This window comes from Scyliorhinus canicula, chromosome 5 (assembly GCF_902713615.1).
Source record: "Scyliorhinus canicula chromosome 5, sScyCan1.1, whole genome shotgun sequence".
Classification (NCBI taxonomy): domain Eukaryota; kingdom Metazoa; phylum Chordata; class Chondrichthyes; order Carcharhiniformes; family Scyliorhinidae; genus Scyliorhinus; species Scyliorhinus canicula.
The window spans coordinates 137408310-137429415 of NC_052150.1; the positions used below are offsets into that span (position 1 = coordinate 137408310).

The window sequence follows — 21106 nt, forward strand, 5'->3', positions numbered from 1 at the left end:
GTCAGTGAAAGCTATTTCAACACCCTTGGCTAGCATGTGGTCAGTTCCAGCCCCAACCACCCCCCCCCCCCCCCCACCCAAAGTCGCAACACATTTGAACTACCCAATAATACTTAGAAAAATACCCAAAGTCCTTAGCACTGGACTGCCCAATAATTACAGTCACAGGTTTGTAAATGTAAACACAATTACTTTTTATTAATAACAAGAACTATAATGAAATATGCAGCAAATACAACTGGTTCTCTATTATCTAATTCTAATCTCTCACTTTAACTTGCCCCAATCTCTACACATACACAAGCATGCACACAAGACAAACAAACAGAAAGGGACAGAGAGAGGTGAACATACTAAGGATGAAAGTAAAAAGATAATGTGTTTCAGATGGCCATTTCTAGCACCTTTCTTCTCTTCAAACATTGCTTTCAGTTTGAGGTTTTCACAGTAGATTCGTTCAAGTTTCTGCAATTCCAGAAAAACATAAATTTTTCTGGAGCGAACTTGAGGGAGAGGAGAGCAGGCCCTTTCCTTTTAGCATCCAGGATTCAAGCTCTTCTTTCCTCGAGTCTCTGGAAATTATCCCACTCAGGCAGGATCCAATCAGCACCTGTTAATGTGAACAGGCCCCTTATCGATCCCCAGGACGGTCGAGGTACTCGCGACTCTGAATTTCATGGACTCTTTACCTGTCACGGCGTCACGCATCTGTGAGTGGACCTGATCCTATCAAAAGTTTGGCCAATTTATTACCCACCAGCCAACCAATTGAACCAAGTCCCACCCCATCTCTCGGGTGCCACAATGTCTGAGTTCTCCTGTTCGAAAACCAGTACCAAATACTATTCTTGAATTTTCCATTCTCTCTGCTGTTTGACTTAAAGATACATGTCCATTAAGCATCTATGGATCAAAAATGATAATGGTAAAAATAAAGAAAGGGGAAATAAGGAAATCATGAGGAAGGATCCTGAAAGGAAGAGGGTCTATTCAGCAGTCAGTCAGAGAGTTATGATAATGCCTCTATTTGGAAAGCTTGAGCCATTTGACCCTAATTCGGAGGACTGGTTCAATAAAATTAGCATAAACAATTATTTTTTTCCAGAGAAGGTGAACACCAACCCGCAGGCCCCACCCTGACGTCTCAGAACTTCTCTCGTTCCTTGGTCTTGTTAACTATTAGGGAAAGTTTCTCTCTGAACTTGCAACCACGTTGGCTCCTTTACACCTTCTTCTGAAGAAAAATCATGTTTGGGCCTGTGGCCAGCTGAAGGAAACAGCTTTGTGGTAGGTGAAGAAGCAGTTAGCGTCTTCCGGGTTACTGATCCATTACAATCCCGCCAAACCCTTACTCATCACATGTAATATATCACCCTATGGTATTGGGGCTGTCCTGTCCCACAGATGAAAATGAAAGGCAATAGCCAATTGTCTTTTCTCCCCGTGAAGTTGTGTTTATCATTTTGCACGCATGGCCTCCCTGAAGTATTTGTCACTGAAAACTACTCTCCTTTCACGAGTGAGTTCTCCCGGTTTTTGAGGGAAAATGGTGAGCAACATAATGGAACCGTCGCATACCACCTGGCTTCTAATGGTTTAGCAGAATGAGAGGTGCAAATATTTAACTGTGCCTCAAGAAACAATCTTCAGGATTGATGGACACCAGGCTGGCTCATTTCTTGTTTTGCAACAGGACCACTTCGCACGCAGTGACTGAGGTAGCCCCTGCCGAACAGCTGATGGGCCGAAGACTTCATAACCACCGTCACGTGATTTTTCCAGACATGATGTGAATGTGCACCGCAACCAGGATCAGTAAAGGCATTGCCTCACTTGACGTTGACATTCCAGACACTTTGTTACAGGCGACTGGGTGTTTGTTTGAAACTTCACCAACAGCACCCAGTGGATCTCTGGTGTTCTCTTTCACCAGGCTTCCGGTTTTTTACCAGGTGCAAGCCCAAGGTCACACTATATGAAACTACCTTGACCCTATTCGGCCCAGGCGACTGCTTCTTCTGAAAATTCCTCAAACTTCTAAAACCGCATCTGCTGCTTGATCAGGCCACTATGCAACCGCAAGGGGGGGTCAAGACGCTCAGATGATTGAGGTTATCGACTCGGACTCTGAGATGGAGATGCAGAGCTCTCCAATGGGGAATCCTCAGGATTTTCATTTTTGGTGTCGGAAGGGGCGTTCGCCTTTGAGGTACCCGCCACTCGACCCAACGCATGATGAACAGCCAGACGCTAAAAGGGTTTGGTGTCCTCCTTCAGTACGGTCTTCGGAGGATTCTTCAGGATTGGGGGGGGGGCGGGGGATTTTATAACCTGCATGAGTCTTACAAGGTGGGAATGATTAACTATCCCATGGATATTGCAGAACACGAGCTCTCCTGATACTTGGCTTTGCATAGAGTCGGCCAGTAAGGCACTGACTGGAGTACACCCAGTAGGGAACGACTGGAGCTGTACATAATAACAATTGTAAAATAAAGTACATTTTTGTTTAGACCTATTCGGTGTGGACGTTTCATTACCTTTACAAAAAGATCATTTTAGTGTTGATGACACAAAAATTGGTGGTGTAAATAATGAGGAGTAAGGCCTCAGATTACAGGACGATATAGATGGGTTGGTTAAATGGCAGAAGAGTGGGAAATGGAATTTAACCATGAAAAGTGTGAGGTAATGCTTTTTAGGAGGACTAATAAGGCAAGGGAATATACACTAATGGTCGGACTCCAGGAAGTACAGAGGACCAGAGGGGCCTTGGTGTGCATGTTCACAGATTGCTGTCGACAGCAGGGCAGATAGGTGAGGTGGTTAAGAAGGCCTATGGGATTCGTTTTAATACATTTAGAGTACCCAATTATATTTTTCCAATTAAGAGGTAACTTAACATGGCTAATCCACCTACCCTGCACATCTTTGGGTTATGGGGGAAAGACCAATGCAGGTACGGGGAGAATGTGCAAACTCCACATGGCCAGTGACCCAGGGCTGGGATTGAACCCGGGTCCTCAGTGCCATGAGGCGGCAGTGTTAACCATAGCGCACTATGCAGCCCTAGGCCTATTGGAGTTTGCTTTTATTAACCGATGCATTGGATAAAAGAGCAGGGAGGTTATGCTGGAGCTGTATAAAATGCAGATTAGGCTCCAGCTGGAGCACTGTGCAGTTGTGCTCACTGCACTGCATTGAGGGCCGAAGGGCCTGTTCTGTGCTGTACTGTTCTATGTTCTATGTTCTACTACAGAAAAGAAGTGATGTTGCAGAGGAGATTTACCAGGATGTTGCCTGTGCTGGATTGTTTCAGCTATCAAGAGAGATTGCATAGGCTGGGATTGTTTTCTTTGGAGCATCGAAGGCTGAGCGGGCACCTGATTGAGGTGGATAAAATTATGAGGGGCATAGATAGGATGGACAGGAAGGTGCTTTTCCCCCTAGTGGAGGGGTCAACAACCAAAGGACATGGATCTAAAGTAATGGGCGGCAGGTTTAGAGGAGAGGTGGGGAAAAACTTTTTCACCCAGAGAGTGGTTGGAATCTGGAACTCACTGCCTGAAAGGGTGGTAGAGGCAGGAACCCTCACAACACTTCAGAAGTATTTAGATGGGCAGTTGAAATACTGCATCACAAGGCTACGGCCCAAGTGCTTGGAAAATGGATTTAAATAGATCATGATGACGGGCGTGGACGCGATGGGCCGAAAGGACTCTTTCTGTGCTTGAAAACTCTATGGGTGAGATTTACCGAGCCACCTGCCACGTGTTATTTGGCAGCAAAGGTGGACCGCCAGCAGGATTTTCTAGTCTTGCTGTTGTCAACGGGATTTCCCGTTGACTGGACCCCTCATTGTCACAATATCCGTGCGCTGATGATGGAATTGGATTATCCCGCCGGCGTGAACAGCTGATAAGTTCCGCTCTATGACTCTGAGTTGTCTTTTTTTATTGAGTAGAGAGGGGGCTATTTTTGGCAGTTAATTGGGAGGCTCCACTGGGTGAACCTATTTAAAATTATTTGTCACACACAATCCCTTCCACAACCCTCCCAGTTACAGCAACCCTCCTATTTCAATGGAAAAGGAAAGCGAATTGGAATCTCGGCATCGCTATTGGCAGATCTAGAAGTGAAAGGGAGGCCAAGATGGTGGCGAATCCAATGCAGGTAGAGCAGCTCTGACTGTGTTTGAGGAAGAGAGCGAATGCGGGAAGGAGAGGGAGAGACTCGGGACCGTAGGAGGCCTCCCTAGATTAGAGAGAGAGAGAGAGAGGGACCATGGGCAGTAGGTAACATCCTACATTTACAGATTATTTTATTTATTTATGTGTATGAGTTCCCAATTTAAAAAACCTTAATTTTTCTTTTCTAAAAGCTGTCTCCTGGGATTGGCTTTGAAGTATTAATTTTGCTGCTGGAACAACAAAAGAGAACAAAGTAAAATTGTTTCCAGTGACTTTCCTGCTCTTTTACATTTGTCTAATTATTTACTTTGCGAGTAAAGTAGTGCGACACCTAGTCTGCTTCACCCGATGTCTGTGCCTATGCATTTACATTGTGTACTTAACTTATGTCCTATGTTTTTTCTTGTATGGAACAATCAGTCTGGACTGTACGCAGAACAATACTTTTCACTATACCTCAATACATGTGACAATATGTCAAATCAATCCAGATGTTTAAAGTGGAGAGGTGTGCGATAGAAAGAGATAAATATTGGGGGAAATCCCGTATTTTTTGTTTTATAGAAGTGTGACTGGAAACAGGCTTTTTTTGCCTGTCATTGTGCATGTGTTTTCTTAAATAGTTTTCATTTGTGGAAAAGTTTGGAAACAAGTTGATCCAGAATAACCCAATCTTCCAGGCCTTGTGTACTTTAATATCTGCCACTGGAGGAGGATGGAGGGTTTATGTGTGTATGTAACTGCAAAAGGTATCTGTAGGAATAGGGTTGTTTTGCTACAATTTTATAAGGCATTAGTGAGGCCACACCTGGAGTATTGTGTACAGTTTTGGTGTCCTTATCTGAGGAAGGATGTTCTTGTTATGAAAAAATGAAAAATGAAATGAAAATCGTTTATTGTCACAAGTAGGCTTCAAATGAAGTTCCTGTGAAAAGCCCCTAGTCGCCACATTCCGGCGCCTGTTCGGGGAGGTTGGTACGGGAATTGAACCATGCTGCTGGCCTGCCTTGGTCTGCTTTAAAAGCTAGCTATTTAGCCCTGTGCTAAACCAGCCTCTGTTATGGGGTGGGTGCAACGAAGGTTTGCCAGGCTGATGCCGGGGATGGCGGGACTGTCATATGAGGAGAGACTAAATCGGTTAGGATTATATTCATTGGAGTTTAGAAGAGTGAGGGCGTGGAGGGATCTCATAGTAACTTAGACAATTCTAACCGGATTAGACGAGTTTGGATTGAATGGATGGAAAGAATGTTCCCGATGGTGGGGGATGTGGTGATATGCCTATGGGCTATATCATAGATGGATGGTGTGTGACCTCCAACCTGCAGGTGGCGGTACAGGCACACCATGCGGTCTCTAGACCAAGGTCATGTGACCTGTGAACCCGGTATAAGGGGAAGATTGAGAGAGTAATAAGACATGCATGTGAATGGCCAATTCTAAGTGCAAGTTCCAGAGAAGTAGTTAGCAGACTCCATGATAACATGCTATGTATCAGATTGCTCCTGCCTTTATGGTAATAGTAGTTTGAGGGATACGTGTGACTGTGTGAGAGGCAGGTATGGAGATCGACAAGTTAGCAATGGAAGAGCCTCAGCTCTTGCAATTGTCCAAAAGGTTTGAGGTTCTTGTAGCATGTGTCGACGAGAGCAGGAACTACAGTGTGGATGAACAAACTGACCTTGATTCAGGGGGCCAATCAAGAATGAGGAGCAAAAAGCCATAAAGTTGCAATAGGGGACATGACAGTTAAGGGGACAAATGTTCTTCTCTGCAGTCATGAGCATGAGAATTAAAGGCTACGTTGCTTGCTGGTGTCAGGGCTTAGGGCACTTCCTCAGTACAGGAGGGGAACTTGGGGTGGGAGTGGAAGATCCAGTTGTTGTGGCCCACATAGGCATTAATCTATGTGGAACGAAGGAACAGTTTCCCTGAGGAAGCATGAGCAACTAAAAGGGGGGAATTGGGAAGGGATTGGAGTACAATAATAAATATGTCTTGCTGCAGTTGTATAGGGTTTTGGTGAGACCGTAACTAGAGTCCTAAGTGTAGTTTTGGTTTCCACATTTAAGAAATAATATACTTCCATTGGGGGTGGTACAGCAAAGGTTCCCTAAATTAGCCCATGGGACGACTGAGTTAAAACCTACAAAATTCTGAAGGGGTTTGATAGGATGGATGTTGAGAGATTGTTTCCACTGGTCAGGAAATCTAAAACGCAGAGCACAATCACAGGATAAGGAGACAATCATTTAGGACTGAGGTGAGAAATGTCTTCACTCAAAAGGTTGTGAATCTTTGGAATTCTCTACACCAGAGGGTTGTGGTTACTCCATAATTGAATATATTTAAGGCTGGGATTGGGTGTCTCAGGGAATTAAGGGATTTGGGAGAGTCCAAAATCAGCTATGATCGTACTGAATGGTGGTGTGGTCTATTCCTGCTCTTATTTCTTATATTCTTAGGAACTTAAATAAAAAGTGTAACCGCAAAGGTAACAATCTCTGGTTTTCTGCATTAGCCACATGCCAATTGGCAAACAGTAAATCAGATCAGAGAGTTGAATGTGTGACTCAAAGGTTGGTGAAAGAGAAATGAATTTTGATTCTTGGGACATATTGTGGAAGAGGGAGCTGTACTATTGGGATGGCTGTCACCTGAACCACTTGGACAAGTGTACTGGTGAATTGTATACATAGGGTTGTAGAATGGTCTTTAAAGTAAGCGGCGGGGGTCAGGGGTGTTGGCATCAGGGGAGATTTGGAAAATGTAAAGAGAAAACTCAGGCTAATAGTGCAGGGTAGTGTTATGGGTTATGATACACGGTGGATAGAATGTACAATACGAGTGCACCAGCAAATAAACTCATAAGTGAGAAATTGTAAAAAGACAGAATTATCTTTATCTGAATACACACAGCATCCGTAATAAAATGGATGAATTGATTGTACAAATAGAAATAAATGAGTATGATATGATGACCGTTACAGAGACCTGGTTGCACAGTGATCGTGGCTGGGACCTGAATATTCTTGGGTACTTGCTTATTCTTATTCTTGCAAATGCAGCATAAAATGATGGAGACAGAAAGCAGGAAACTATACGCCAGTTTACCTAAAATCTCTCTTTGGGAACATTCTAGAATTCACTGTTGAGGAGGTAGGAGCAGGGTATTTAGAAAATCATAATACGATACAGCAGAGTCAACAGAGTTTTGTGGCTGGGAAATCATGTTTGACACATTTATTATAGTTCTTTAAGGATGTAACAAGAAGGATTGATAAAGGGGAATTATTAAGTGAAGGGCATTTGGATTTTCAGAAGACTGATGTGCCACACACAAGATTAACTGCACAAGATGAGGACTCGTTGAGTTGGGCGTGTTGAATTAGCATAGACAGAGGGCTAGCTAACTAATAGGAATGAGAGTCGAGAAAATTGATCATTTGTGGAATGGCAAACTGTAACTGGTGGAGTGCCACAGGGATCAGTGCTGGGGCCTCAACTATTTACAATCTATGAATAGTTTGGATGAAGGGACCAAGTGACAGTTCATTGTCTACATTAATTTTCAGAATACCTGTGAAAAAACAGAGCATACATCTGCAAATGGACTCTCTTTCACAACCAGACTGTGACAACTGGTAGTCCTGTTATAATGTACAGATGTAAAAAAGCTGGGCTTCAGTGGGTTGCTTTGTCTGTTTCCAACCTAGCCTCAGAGATCTCAAGTGAACTTGTATTAAATGTTTCCAAATTGGGTAGTGGGCCAAGACTCACTCATTTGACCAACATGGCGGCTGGGCAAGCTGTAACCTATACATTTAAGGTAATATTTTCTACGATTGCAGGAACATTCTATTTTAAGTCAAAAGTATATTGAAAACTAGGACCCTTAATTTTCCTGTGTTTGTAGTGATGCAAGGATGGGGAGTTATCTTCAGTAGAGAGCAATGCTCTTTCCCTCCCACCTTAGTATGGTGAATCTCCTGAAGGTTTCGGAGAAGCTAAAAAATGATAAATTTTACATGGGCTATGGGTAAGGTCGCCACATTTGGGTATGTATATTCCAGGAAGTTGCATCAACTGATAGGAAAGGTTGAGGTAGTCACCTGTTCAATTTTCAGAAGACTGATGTGCCACACACAAGATTAACTGTACAAGATGAGGGCTCATTGAGTTGGGCGTGATGAATTAGCATAGACAGAGGGCTAGCTAACTAATAGGAATGAGAAAATTGATCATTTGCGGAATCGCAAACTGTAACTGGTGGAGTGCCACAGGGATCAGTGCTGGGGCCTCATCTATTTACAATCTATGAATAGTTTGGATGAAGGGACTAAGTGTATTGAAGCCAAATTTGCTGACAATACAAAAATAGGTAAGAAAGCAAGTTGTGAGGAGGATACAGGGAATTTGTAAAGGGATATATATCTTTTCACAGAGTGGGAAAAAAAATGGTACATGGACAACAATGTGGAAAAATGTCAGGTTGTCCACTTTGGCAGGAAGAAAATAACAGCAGATTATTATTTAAATAGAGAGAGCCTGCAAACTTCTGCAGTAAAGAGAGATCTAGACATCCTTGTACATGGGCCACAAAATGCCAGCTTACTGGCACAGGACGTGATTAGGAAGGCAAATGGAATGTTGGTCTATATTTCAAGGAGGAGGGGGGGGGGGGAGGGGTAGAGTATAAAGGTACGGAGGGTTTTGCTAGAATTGTACACTGCATTGTTGAGACCATACCCAGGCAATGTGCACAATTTTGGTCATCCTAAGAAGGGTCATGCTTATTTTGGAATCAGTTCAAAGACGGTTCACTGAGGAAGGTTGATTCTGTAATGAGGGATATGTCTTTGAGGAAAGATTGAACAGGTTGGGCCTATATTAAATTGGTTGAATGAGAGATGATCTTTTTGAAACATGTAAGATTCTGAGGGGGTTCCTCAGGTAGGGACATTGATAGGTTGGACATATCTAGAGCTAGAGGGCACAGTTTCAAAATAAGGGATTTCCTATTTACGACATGACTGAGGGGGGGATTTTGGCTGATCGAGGATCAGTAATCTCTGGAATCCTTTGCCGAAGAGAGATGAGGAGGCAGTGTCATTGAATGTATGCAGGGCTGAGACAGATTTTTGAGTTCAGGGTTATGGGGTAGACAGGAAAGTAGCGTTTTTGCCCACAATTAGATCAGCAGTGGAGCAGTCTCGATGGGCTGAATGGCCTACATTCACTCCTTTTTTTACAATGCTCTTATGAACACTCTTCAGTGTGAAGAGAAAACTTTGGGTGGGATTCTCCGATTTGAGTTCACCCCGCCACAGCCGCCATCGAGAATGGAGAATTTAGTACTCAGCCAACACTCCAGTCACTGCAGCGGGACCTGAGAATTCCACCAACATGAACAGACGGAGAACTCTGGGTTTTGCCTCAATAAAAGGTGTGTGTGTGTGTGTGGTGGTCACTTCTACCACTGGGTCATGGAAAGATGCAACTGTCATGAGCAGTTTGGATTTCAGCTCCAGGTTGCTAATTGGTCACCCTTGCTGCACATAGTGTGTTTATTTAAAACAGGATTGTGACCAGGTGCTCAATATCTGAGTCTACATGTAAATAATGGCTGCTGCTAGCAGTTGATATCAGTTCCCATGGAAATTTTGGATGGAATGTCATTTTTAATTATGTGTCCATTCTCAATGACTTAATAACAGTCTATGTCTTCTGACAATAGGTTGGCTTACTGACCATAGTTATATTTTTTATTTCTGTAGGCTGTTGTGAAGGAATCGCTCTCCAGCCTGACATTTCAGTCGAAAAGTGGTTATAATGTTGCCGTTGGTGAGAATCTAACATTGGAAATGGAGTTGTTCACTACAATACGCCAACTATTAGCCTTTGACATCACATTTGAACCTGGAATGACTCACCGTCACACACTGGGTGACCATTCACCAGCATTTGAAAGTGATTCCCACCTCCAACTGATGGAAGACTATGGCCTGCAAAATTGTACTTTGCGCATTCAAATCTTCCATACTTACAGCTTTGTTGGTGGATTTAATGTTTCCATTGGACTGTATTATGGATTGGCTGTTATCAATGCAACACTGGCAGAGCTAATACAAGTCTATGATCGCATAAACAAAATTGATTTATTTCTATGGGATAAAATAGTGCCTTCAAGAGTAAACCTGACCTTTAGCGCTGTTGGTGAAGTTAATAAAACAGGGTCACAATGTGTTTGGACTATCCAAAATGGCAGCAGAACTTTAAGAGTAAGAAGGACGACTGACTGGTGTTTCCAGTATTTATTTGAAACAGTAGGGATCTATGTGCTCCAGGTGACAGCTTCTAATCCAATCAGCAGTGCCTCATTTAGTACCACTATTGAAGTCCAGGATGCAATCGAGGGCCTCGCTCTGTTCAGCTCTAGTCCTAGATACTTACCAACTGATTCTACAATCACTCTTTATGCTCAAGTACTCACTGGAAGTAACATCACATATGCATGGACATTTTCTTCCAATTCTACAGATGTGCAAGCGAGTACACCTCTAATGGTGCACACATATACACATCCAGGAGTCTACTTGGCCGGTGTAACAGCAAGAAACAATTTAAATGAAATAACAGCAAATGCAATCCGGTTTACAGTGCAAGAGCCTGTGGGAGATATTATAACAAGTATTCCCAACATAATCACAGTTAATCAAACCGTAATCATCTCTACCTGTGTAACATCCGGCACAGACCTGACTGTTGAAGTACTGGTGAATGATTCCACTGTGTATAACACCAATAGTTATGTGGCAGATAGTTCTCTGGATCTGCCTTTTACTTTTGCTCAAATAGGGGAATTGCAGCTGTTGCTCCGGGTTGCAAACCTGGTTACTTCTCGTAATGTTTCAGTCACAGCACTGGTGGTTAAAGAAATCCATGTTGTTTCCATAGAAATACAACAACAACCCATTGTTGGAGAAGATGTCATTTTTATTGCAAAAGTTAATGGTAAGTTTTAATAAAAAAGGTTAAAACTGACATTTATTCAATTCAGAACTAAGGTTAAAGGATAATTGCAATGGTATGCTTTTTGATTTGGTTAACCCTATAATTCCGGGGGGTAATTGTGTTGCAAAAACAAGGAGTTGAGAATTTTCACCCGAAGTTCCACTGAACCATAAACATGAATCTGATAATTGTATTGTTAAAAAAATTAATACGCACCGACAATAATATTACGCAGCATATAAAAAGCCTTTGTAATTGAAAAGCTTTTGAGACGGGTTTTGGTTAGGTTTATGTTGATTAATTTCGGAACGTTTCTTTAAACTCTTTCTATTACCCACCACCTGTGGATAAATAACATTTTATTTTAGCTTCTTACTGCCACTTTTAATTGTCTAAAGTTTACTTGATTTGCAATAGATATAATTTGATTTCAAAATATCAGGTTTGCAACCCGGAGCAACAACTCATTGTCATTAGCCTTCACCAAAATTGAATTTAGTTACATGGGTTTTCATCTCCTGTGTCCTATCCCATAGAATCCCAACAGTGCAGAAGGAGGTCATACAGCTCATCGAGTCTGCTCCAACCCTCTGAAAGAGCACCCTACCTAGGTCCTCTCCTCCACCCTGTCCCCCTAGCCCCACTTAACCTCCATATCTTTGGCTTGTGGGAGAAAACCGGAGCACCCAGAGGAAACCCATGCAGACAGAGAATGTGCAAACTCCACACAGTCACCCAATATCCGAATCAAAGCCGGATCCCTGATGCCGTGTGGCAGAAGTGCTGACTACTCTGCCACCAGACTACCCACCTATTAAACATTTAGCCCAAGCTTATATCAGATCTTCACCTCCACGTCCTTACTGTAAAAATTTCTGTAGCACATATAGAAAATATGCATCTGTGGCCAGAACAAAATTGTTTGTGAAATTGTTTTTGTTTTTGTTTTTCATTTGAACACTTGTGACAGTTCATTGTCTACATTAATTTTCAGAATACCTGTGGAAAAACAGAGCATACATCTACAAATGGACTCTCTTTCACAACCAGACCGTGACAACTGGTAGTCCTGTTATAATGTACAGATGTAAAAAAGCTGGGCTTCAGTGGGTTGCTTTGTCTGTTTCCAATCTAGCCTCAGAGACCTCGAGTGAACTTGTATTAAATGTTTCCAAATTGGGTAGTGGGCCAAGACTCACTCATTTAACCAACATGGCGGCTGGGCAAGCTGTAACCTATACATTTAAGGTAATATTTTCTACGATTGCAGGAACATTCTATTTTAAGTCAAAATTGTATTGAAAACTAGGACCCTTAATTTTCCTGTGTTTGTAGTGATGCAAGGATGGGGAGTTATCTTCAGTAGAGAGCAATGCTCTTTCCCTCCCATCTTAGTATGGTGAATCTCCTGAAGGTTTCGGAGAAGCTAAAAAATGATAAATTTTACATGGGCTATGGGTAAGGTCGCCACATTTGGGTATGTATATTCCAGGAAGTTGCATCAACTGATAGGAAAGTTTGAGGTAGTCACCTGTTCAATTTTGCAGCTCCAGTTATCTGCACAGGTTATTGCCCAACAAGTACAGTGCACTCCATTCCCATTTCAGTTGGAGGGTCAAAAGACTCTTTATCATGCATTTGGATGATTCTTAACAGTCAGCAAATACAGTTGCTATCATCTCCATCTCAAATATCTTTATAACAAAGTTTTATAAAGAAGCAGATTGATGACTTTTCTCCCAGGTTGGAGGAATAGACTTGATGAGCCAAAGGAACTTATTCTCATTTGACACTTTGATTTCTTAATATGCTGCATTTTGTGGTAAATGAATGATAGTCAGGATGCTTTTGTTTGCCTTCATTTTAAAATGTAATGCTATTATAAGCTTGTGATCTCTTGTAGAGTTCTGCTTTGGGAGTAAAGACTATTCTTCAGGTGAAGCAAGGTTAGAGGGTGAGGGAATAATTGTTCCAGGGCATGCTTGGATTAATTCAATCCCTCATTTTAAAGTCATGCATTCAGTACTTATTTTTCAATACTTTAATTAAACAGGTGGGCATAGGAATTTAAAATTGAATCTGGTTATGTGAACTTGATATGTGGCAGCACCTCGACTAGCAGGTGTGTGTACATGTGGCAGCACCTCTACTGGCAGGTGTGTATAACTGCAACAAAAAAAATACAGCCTATAATGAAAAACGTAAATATCAGTTTTGCACAGTGGTAGCATTCTCACCTCTGAATCAGAAGGATGTGCATTCAAACTAATTCCAGAGATGTGAGCATATAATCTAGTCTGACGCTTTAGTGTAACACTGAAGGAATGCTGCACTGTCAGAGGTGCTATATTTTGGATGAGCTATTAAACTGGGTTATTCAGTTGTTAAGTTAAATTTGAAAACATTTTGTGGTACTATTTGCAGAAGATAGTTTATTTTTTTATTTTAAAAAAACTTTAGAGTAACCAATTGATTTTTTTTCCAATTAAGGGGCAATTTAGTGTAGCCAATCCACCTACCCTGCACATCTTTGGGTTGCGGGGGTGAAACCCACGCAAACACGGGGAGAATGTGCAAACTCCACACAGACAGTGACCCAGTGCTGGGATCGAACCTGAGAACTCGGCGCCAGGAGGCAGCAATGCTAACCACTGCGCCACTGTGCTGCCCGAGGGGAATGTCTTTTGTTTTCTGGCCAGCATTCATCCATTATCCAATATTCACAGATTATCTGCACATTTTCCCCATTACTACTTTCATGAGAGATGCTATACACAAACATGTGCCATAACATTTCTCGACAATAAAAATAGTAATTGTTGCTTTGAAAATAATTGTTTTGTTTCCATCATTCTGTCTTTTCTACTCCTGTGTTTTCTTGTTCTCTTTCTCTTTTTGTCAAGTGGGGTGCTGTTATATGGCATTGTGGGCAATGGAGTCTCCATTGGGCGCAGCCTGCATTTGGACTAGAGTTGGAGGAAAATATGGCCTTGAGTGGCTTCCTTCCCACCACTCCCAATCAACCATGCTTCCTACACCTAATCTTGCCACCATCTTATTTCCTGCTCCTTCAACTTCCCGCTATTCCACCCATTCCTACAAGCCCTCGCTTCCATCAACAACTTGCTCAACCTGTACATCTTCTCTTTCCCCCTTGCTTTCTTACCTTCCCACTCATTCTCTCCCTCCAAGGGTGGGTGGTGAAAGGTCAGAGGGCCCTTACTCTCGATCTGCAATATCCTTCCTCACTGGCATTACAAAACAAGATATGAAAAGTTGAGGGAAGAAGTTATTTGGCTACCTTTCCTCATATCTATCTTTGTCTCTCAAAGTTGGTTAAACAATCAATTGCTTTTTTGACAGTAGAATGATTATTACTGAGCAAGTGGACTCTGAATGAAGTGTTTCTTCTACCACTGCTGTATGGAACACAAAACAATGCAACAATTGTTTGCTCATATACCTCCCTCGCATCCCCCTCTTCCATACACTCTTTTTCTCTCTCTCTGCCCCCTCCTCCACCTTCTTCCTCTCTCGTGATGCTTTCTTCCCCATTCTCTTTTTGTTTATACCCTACATCTTTCCCTTTGTCACTCCTTATCCTTCTTTCTGACATTATTTGCTGCAATTGTTCCCTCTTCCTGTTGCTCTGTCTCACTTGAAAAGTGCCATATATCCCGACTCCCTGTTAAATATTATAAATGGTGAATTGGTAAAACAGTGGATGATATTGCATCTATAGGAGATGTGTGAATGTCATGCAATGACCCACATTCTTACTCTCTTCTCATTTGCTCTGCTCTCTCTCTCTGTCCTTTGCACTCCTCTCTTATCTCCTTTACTTCCTTCTCCCTTTTATCCTCCATCCACCAATAATAGATATACACACAGCTCAATTTTTTTGTTGTTTTAACGTTCAATAATACTTTGCTGGCTTTTGTTTTATAATTTTGTATTTCTTTTTCTGTTGTCAGGGGTTTTCCATCTCTGGTCTTCCCATTTTGCTTTTTGTCTCATAATGCTGCTGTCCATTTTCTTTCATCATCTTAGCCTCCTATTTTTTACAGAACATTTTGCCAGACATGGGCGAAGTTGTAATTAACTTTGGTGACGGAAATATGTCAAACATTTCTGCTTCCAGTTACAATAGGTACATAAATGACTTTTTCATATTTAATAAGAAACTGAGACAAACCTGTTGAGCAAGATGGAGAATTCTGGCAAGAAAACAATACATATATGTATAGAATAACCAAAGAATGACCGTACGTATTTTAGGTGCAGTTGTGTAATATAATAGTTTCTGTTTTATTACGGTTGTCATTCACTGGACATTATCATTTCATTGGTGTCAATTAGTGGAGAAGTAATTAAATCTCCTTTTTTTTCAATCATTTTTGTGGACATAATAAAATAAATTTGATGCCACTGAATTTAAGATGATTACTTCAGGCTAATTGTATTTCTCAGATTCTCATTTACAATGATGATGGTCTTGATGTGTTCTTGCCTCCGCCTCCTCCATATTTAACCTAACGAATCACAATCTGCGTAACCAAAGAGGACATAACTACTTCTCTTCATTCTGACAACTTAGCTTTGAATCACTTGACTGGTATCTGCTGTGGCTGAATTTATTTGTTCTTCTTATCGCTAAATTTATTTGCTGTCTTTATCGCTGTCCTAATATTGATCAAGCACCTTCACAATTCTTTTGCCTCAAAGCACCTCTTAAACTTTAAAATTCCAGGCAGAGTGAAACTCTGACCTCACCGACTGACTTTAATTTCATTGCCTGGCTGACTCCAACATATGGGGTGGATTCCCCAGTCCCCGCAGCCGCGAGTTTCCCGGTGGCGTGTCATTCACTGGTGGCGGAATTCTCTTTTCCCGCCTCTTGTCAAGGGATTTTCCATTGAAGTTAGCCTCTGATGCCAGGGATCCCACGGGCGGGTTTGTGCTGCCAGTTGGTAAAGAATCCCAACAGATAACATATAACCTCAACTGCCTTGGTGCCACTCACTGAAATTCCTTCATAAACCTTTGCCTCTCAATCGCTTTCTCTTCCTTTAATAATCTTTCTAAAAACTACCACTTTGATTAAGCTTTCAGTCACATTTTCTAACCCCACTTCTTTCATTTGGCATCTCCTTCCTCGGGCCTCTCTGAAACACTTTGGACATTTTTCCATTTTAAAGGTGGAGTATATTACACATTGTTCAGGTGCATTCTATTTGGTCTCGTTGCCCTTCTGAAGAGGGAAGTATCAGGTAGAACAGGGGTGGGCAAACTTTTCCGTGCAAGGGCCACATTCAGAAATTCACAATTCACAAAGGGCCGCATAGTATATTAAGTAAAATAATTACTTCACCCGGTTATGATTCTGGGCGCCTCATATGGAACATAGAACAGTACAGCACAGAACAGGCCCTTCGGCCCTCGACGTTGTGCCGAGCAATGATCACCCTACTCAAGTCAACGTATCCACCCTATACCAGTAAGTAACCCAACAGCCCCCCCCCCCTATTAACCTTAAAAAAAAATTAAAAAAAAAAAAAAAAAAATTAAAAACAAAATTTTTTTTTTTTTTTTTTAATGACTTGGTGGGCCGCAGAAATACCTTTGGCGGGCCGCATGCGGCCCGCGGGCCGTAGTTTGCCCACCCCTGAGGTAGAACATGCATCCCTGATCACTAGCCATTTGTCATTGCTATAAAGTGTATGATCGGATGCAAGGGGTGCAATTCTCTGTTCAAGTTATGATCTTTTTTTATATTCCTTTATCAGAGTTGCAAATCCAAAGCTCAGAGTGTGGACAGGGGCAAACCCGTAATCCAGCTCCTTGCCTGCTCCAAAAACCAATTCAAATTCAATCCAATTCATGGTCCCCACAAGAGAGACATACTAGATTCAGGCATTACACCTGACCTCATGCTCATCTTAGCCAAAAGGACAAGAAGCGATGAGTTGTGATCATTTCTGCGTCCTGACTCGGGTCTGCTGGTCAGGGTGCCCACTTGGGAGATTTTCCAAGAGGCAGTCAATTAAGAAGCTGCCTCCTGGACTGCTATCCAATTAAGCAGCCTCATCATCAGAGGTAGGTATTGCCACTCTCCGAAGATAACACGAGGGATGCCTCTATCCTGAGGACCCTCTGAAGCGATTAAAATATAATAAAATAAATGGTGACCACAGCTGGGAGAGGAGGTGGTGGGCAGATGAGTGTGGGAGGCCTCGTAGATCCCCCCATAGGTCAGCAGCCAGCAGGCCACCTACTGGATCTGGTCCTCATTGGTGAGCCCATCTGCTGCCACAAATGAGAAGTTAATTATATGAGAACCCGCTGCTGTCGGGCAGGTAGTCTCTGCAGATAATGAATCTTATCATGGATGGGAATGCGCCAGCCTGCTACCCCAATGCCAGTTCCCAAGACATTTTTCCAAGTTCTAATTTCAAGCCCACCTCTTAGGGTTTGGTAAGGTTCTGCCCATTGGAAGTTTTGGCTGTCAAACATCTTACTGTCCAGGTACACATTTCAAAAAGAACTACTTAAGCTAAGAGTGTTCAGTTCCCATGGAGCTATGAACACTGAAAGGCAAGGTAGGTAAAGATTATATATTTCTTTGGTAATTTTAAAGAATCAAGTCAATATTAGGCGTATGGGTTTGATGTAAAATCAATCCTGTTATAAGTGCAAATTCTAAACTAAAAGGGGTTTTTTGTGTCTTCTTGCCAGTTCTCTGTCGGCTTTTATATGTGATGTCCTATTTGGAGAATGATTCTTTTTCACAGGTGGTTGTTAAAAGTATTTATACAATGGCACATATGTTAACTAACCCGAATATGAATTGCAGATAAATTGCTGCTTAACATTCTCTAATTGTTACTTCCTAATTTGGCTTGTCTTCCTAATTTGATTTTGTGACTGACAAAAACCTTTCATAGTTTCAGCATCAACTACACTTATCCATTTGCGGGAATCTATAGTATTGATGCCTTCTTCAGTAAGAAAGCTGTTCCACTGACTTCAACCATTGTAATTCAGGATCCTGTTCGAAACCTGCGCCTCACTGGTCCAAGCAACTTGAGCATTGTTACAAGGTAAATTTGCACTTCAAAATATGTTTACTCCTCGACAATAAATGGGAGTCATTCTAAATGTTTCTGGGGTATATATGAAATGACTGACAGCTTGCTTCTCACATATACCATCTATAGTCTCTTTAGACTTTGTATCTGGCTCTTTTAAAATATGTAGCCCATCTCTGATAACTACAATCTACAGAATGCATCTATTGTTTTAGCATTAACAAATTCCAGTCCATTAATCTCAGTTATAGTGGATTAGATTCTGCACATATTCTGGAAAAAGTGTTCCTGGTTAATGTTGTTTGGAAACTGACCAGGTGTAGATTTCAAGCCATCATGATTAGTGAAATTTGAGCAATATGAAGAAGTCTGACAACAACAAAGGAAAATGTGGGAAAGAACCTGATAAAGTGGAAAGTGAAAATTGATTTGCACAGATACAACTATATCCATGGATATTGAACATCAGACTTTTTTCCCTCCAAAGTCATAACATTGCTTGTTAAGCGATTGCATGGAAACTACACAAGTAACGAATACCCTAGGCACTACATATTTTGAAATCCAAAAGTAACACTGGTGACAAAGGCATCTTACCTGTACCTTGATATTGACTGACATGAGGCATAGTGCAGACATATTGGGATATTGCTTCTTCTCATCATCATACAAGAGACTGCAGCAATGGTAATAAATATTGGAGAATCATACCATTTTTGTCGATACATTCGATGAAACCATTGTCGATTGCCGTAAACACCCATCTGGTTCACTAATGTCCTTTAGGGAAGGAAATCTGCCAACCTTACCTGGTTTGGCCTACACGTGACTCCAGACCCACAATGATGTGGTTGACTTTTAACTGCCCTCCGAAATGGCCTAGCAAGCCACTCCGTTCAAGGGCGATTAGGGATAGGCTTGAATGTACTTGATGTACTTGAAACTTACAGGATAGGGAGAGACTTGTGATGTGCCTGAAACATGAACTCTGAATATTGCCACAAACATTGGCCAGGCATACTATTCTTTAATCAGCAATGTGATTGCAGAATACCCAAGAGTCAGGTATAAAAACACTGGACAGCAAATACGTTGAATGAGTTACTCTCTGATATTAGCAAATTTGAGTGAGATTATTTCACTTTGTTGAGAATAAGAGTCTGAAACAGATCGAGCACAGTTCCAGTTGAAGATACCTCCAGAGAGGTGGTATGTACCAACACCTCCAGTGCAACATAAATACTTGCCAACAGCAGCATTCATGTCTTTGGCTGAGATAAGCAATTAGCTAGAGCTTTCTCATCTCTCCAATGCAAGCAAACTAATGTATTCATCTCTGCTACTGAAAACAGGCAGTAGGGAATATTTTGCCCCTGTTTGTCTATTTGTAAAGAATATATCTCAAAAAGTAATGGGTGGATGCCAATACACCTTGGTACACAGAGTATGACCCAAGGAAGAATTTTTTGTTTTTGGTCAAGATGTAGATCCGGATGCCGGAATTCTTTTTAAAGATCTGTTAAGATTAGGAGATAGTGATTGGCTTTTTCTTTAGAATGTTGTAGGTTGTTTTATTTAGTGTTGTGGATTGTCTCAGTTGCTGTAGTGGAATATCCCAGCTGTCAAAATGTGAGCAGAATTTGGTTGTTGCAGGTGCATTCACCTGAAGCCTCTTTGGTGAGAATGAAACTCTTAATAAAAAAAAATATTTTTTCAGCTTTGCGTTACATAACATAAGGCAGGGGAAAACATCAGTAAGAGCTAATTGTAATAATGTTGCGTTATGTTGAAAGAATTAGGGTTTATATATTTTTTTGGCAGTATCAATGTCATTTTTATCGTTCTGAAAAATAGGCTGTTGGGGATGTGATCTTTGTAATTGGATTATAGAATGAGTACATGCAAAGGTCTAAAATAACAATAAGAAGTGATTTTGATATGTTAATGAACCAAGAGGAATTTCAATAATAATTTACCTAAGGCAATAAAAGTAGTTGGTTTGAAGTGGGATGTTTTAGTTCAAACGGGGACAGATGCAAGTTGTAAAAATTGTAAGTAAATGTGGTAGAGAAAAGGTGAATTTACTTTTAAAAACATAGAAGCTAAGGTAAAGAAAAGAGTTTGATAAATTCTGGCAAAAGGGCACTTCTGAGAGGCTGGATGAAACTATAGAGTTCAAAGGGAAGAACATGTTTAAGAAAGCACTGAAGCCTGTGTGTGGATTGCTGCCTATATCTTCCAGCAGACAGCAAAGTAGCTGGCCAGATCTCCCAGAAGACAGTGTGGACAAGGCCAGACCTGGAGCTCCAGTTGTTGTCCACCTCAGTCGACACCCCAATGTGGTGATATGCTTGGAGACAGTATTGTACATAGTTGGTGGTGCGACCTCCAACCAGCAGGTGGAGGTCCAGATCCACCGTGCAGTCTAAACAATATTGTATATAGTTGGTGGTGTGAGCTCCAACCAGCAGGTGGTGGTACAGATCCACCATGCGTTTCGAGACAGTGGTCATGTGACAAGGCACTCAGATATAATCCAGGGCAGATCGTGTGATCCTCAGAAGGTTATAAAACGTACATGAGGAGAGTCGTGCATAGGGGTAGTTCCAAGGGAGTATAAAGAAACTCCATGATAACTTGCTCTGCACCATGTGTGCTTTCATAAAGATCCTGGTTTGGACAAGTCACAAGCAGTTCTGTGGATTCCTGGCTAGATGTCGAACACCGAACACAACCTTATACCAGAGTGCTGAAGATTTGAAGATAATGACGGCACTGACAAAGTTAAAATTCAGTAGAAGGGACTGACCTGGT

The 21106-nt window shown here is 41.7% G+C and overlaps 1 protein-coding gene across 1 annotated transcript in view; it reads left to right on the plus strand.

Moving 5' to 3' along the window:
* The window catches only part of LOC119965686, a 130593-nt gene that overhangs the window by 96191 nt on the left and 13296 nt on the right, over positions 1–21106 (plus strand). The window contains exons 8-11 of the mRNA XM_038796447.1: positions 9968–11204; positions 12199–12452; positions 15272–15354; positions 18149–18304. Coding sequence (XP_038652375.1) covers positions 9968–11204; positions 12199–12452; positions 15272–15354; positions 18149–18304 — 1730 coding nt within the window. The remainder of the gene's footprint in view (positions 1–9967; positions 11205–12198; positions 12453–15271; positions 15355–18148; positions 18305–21106) is intronic.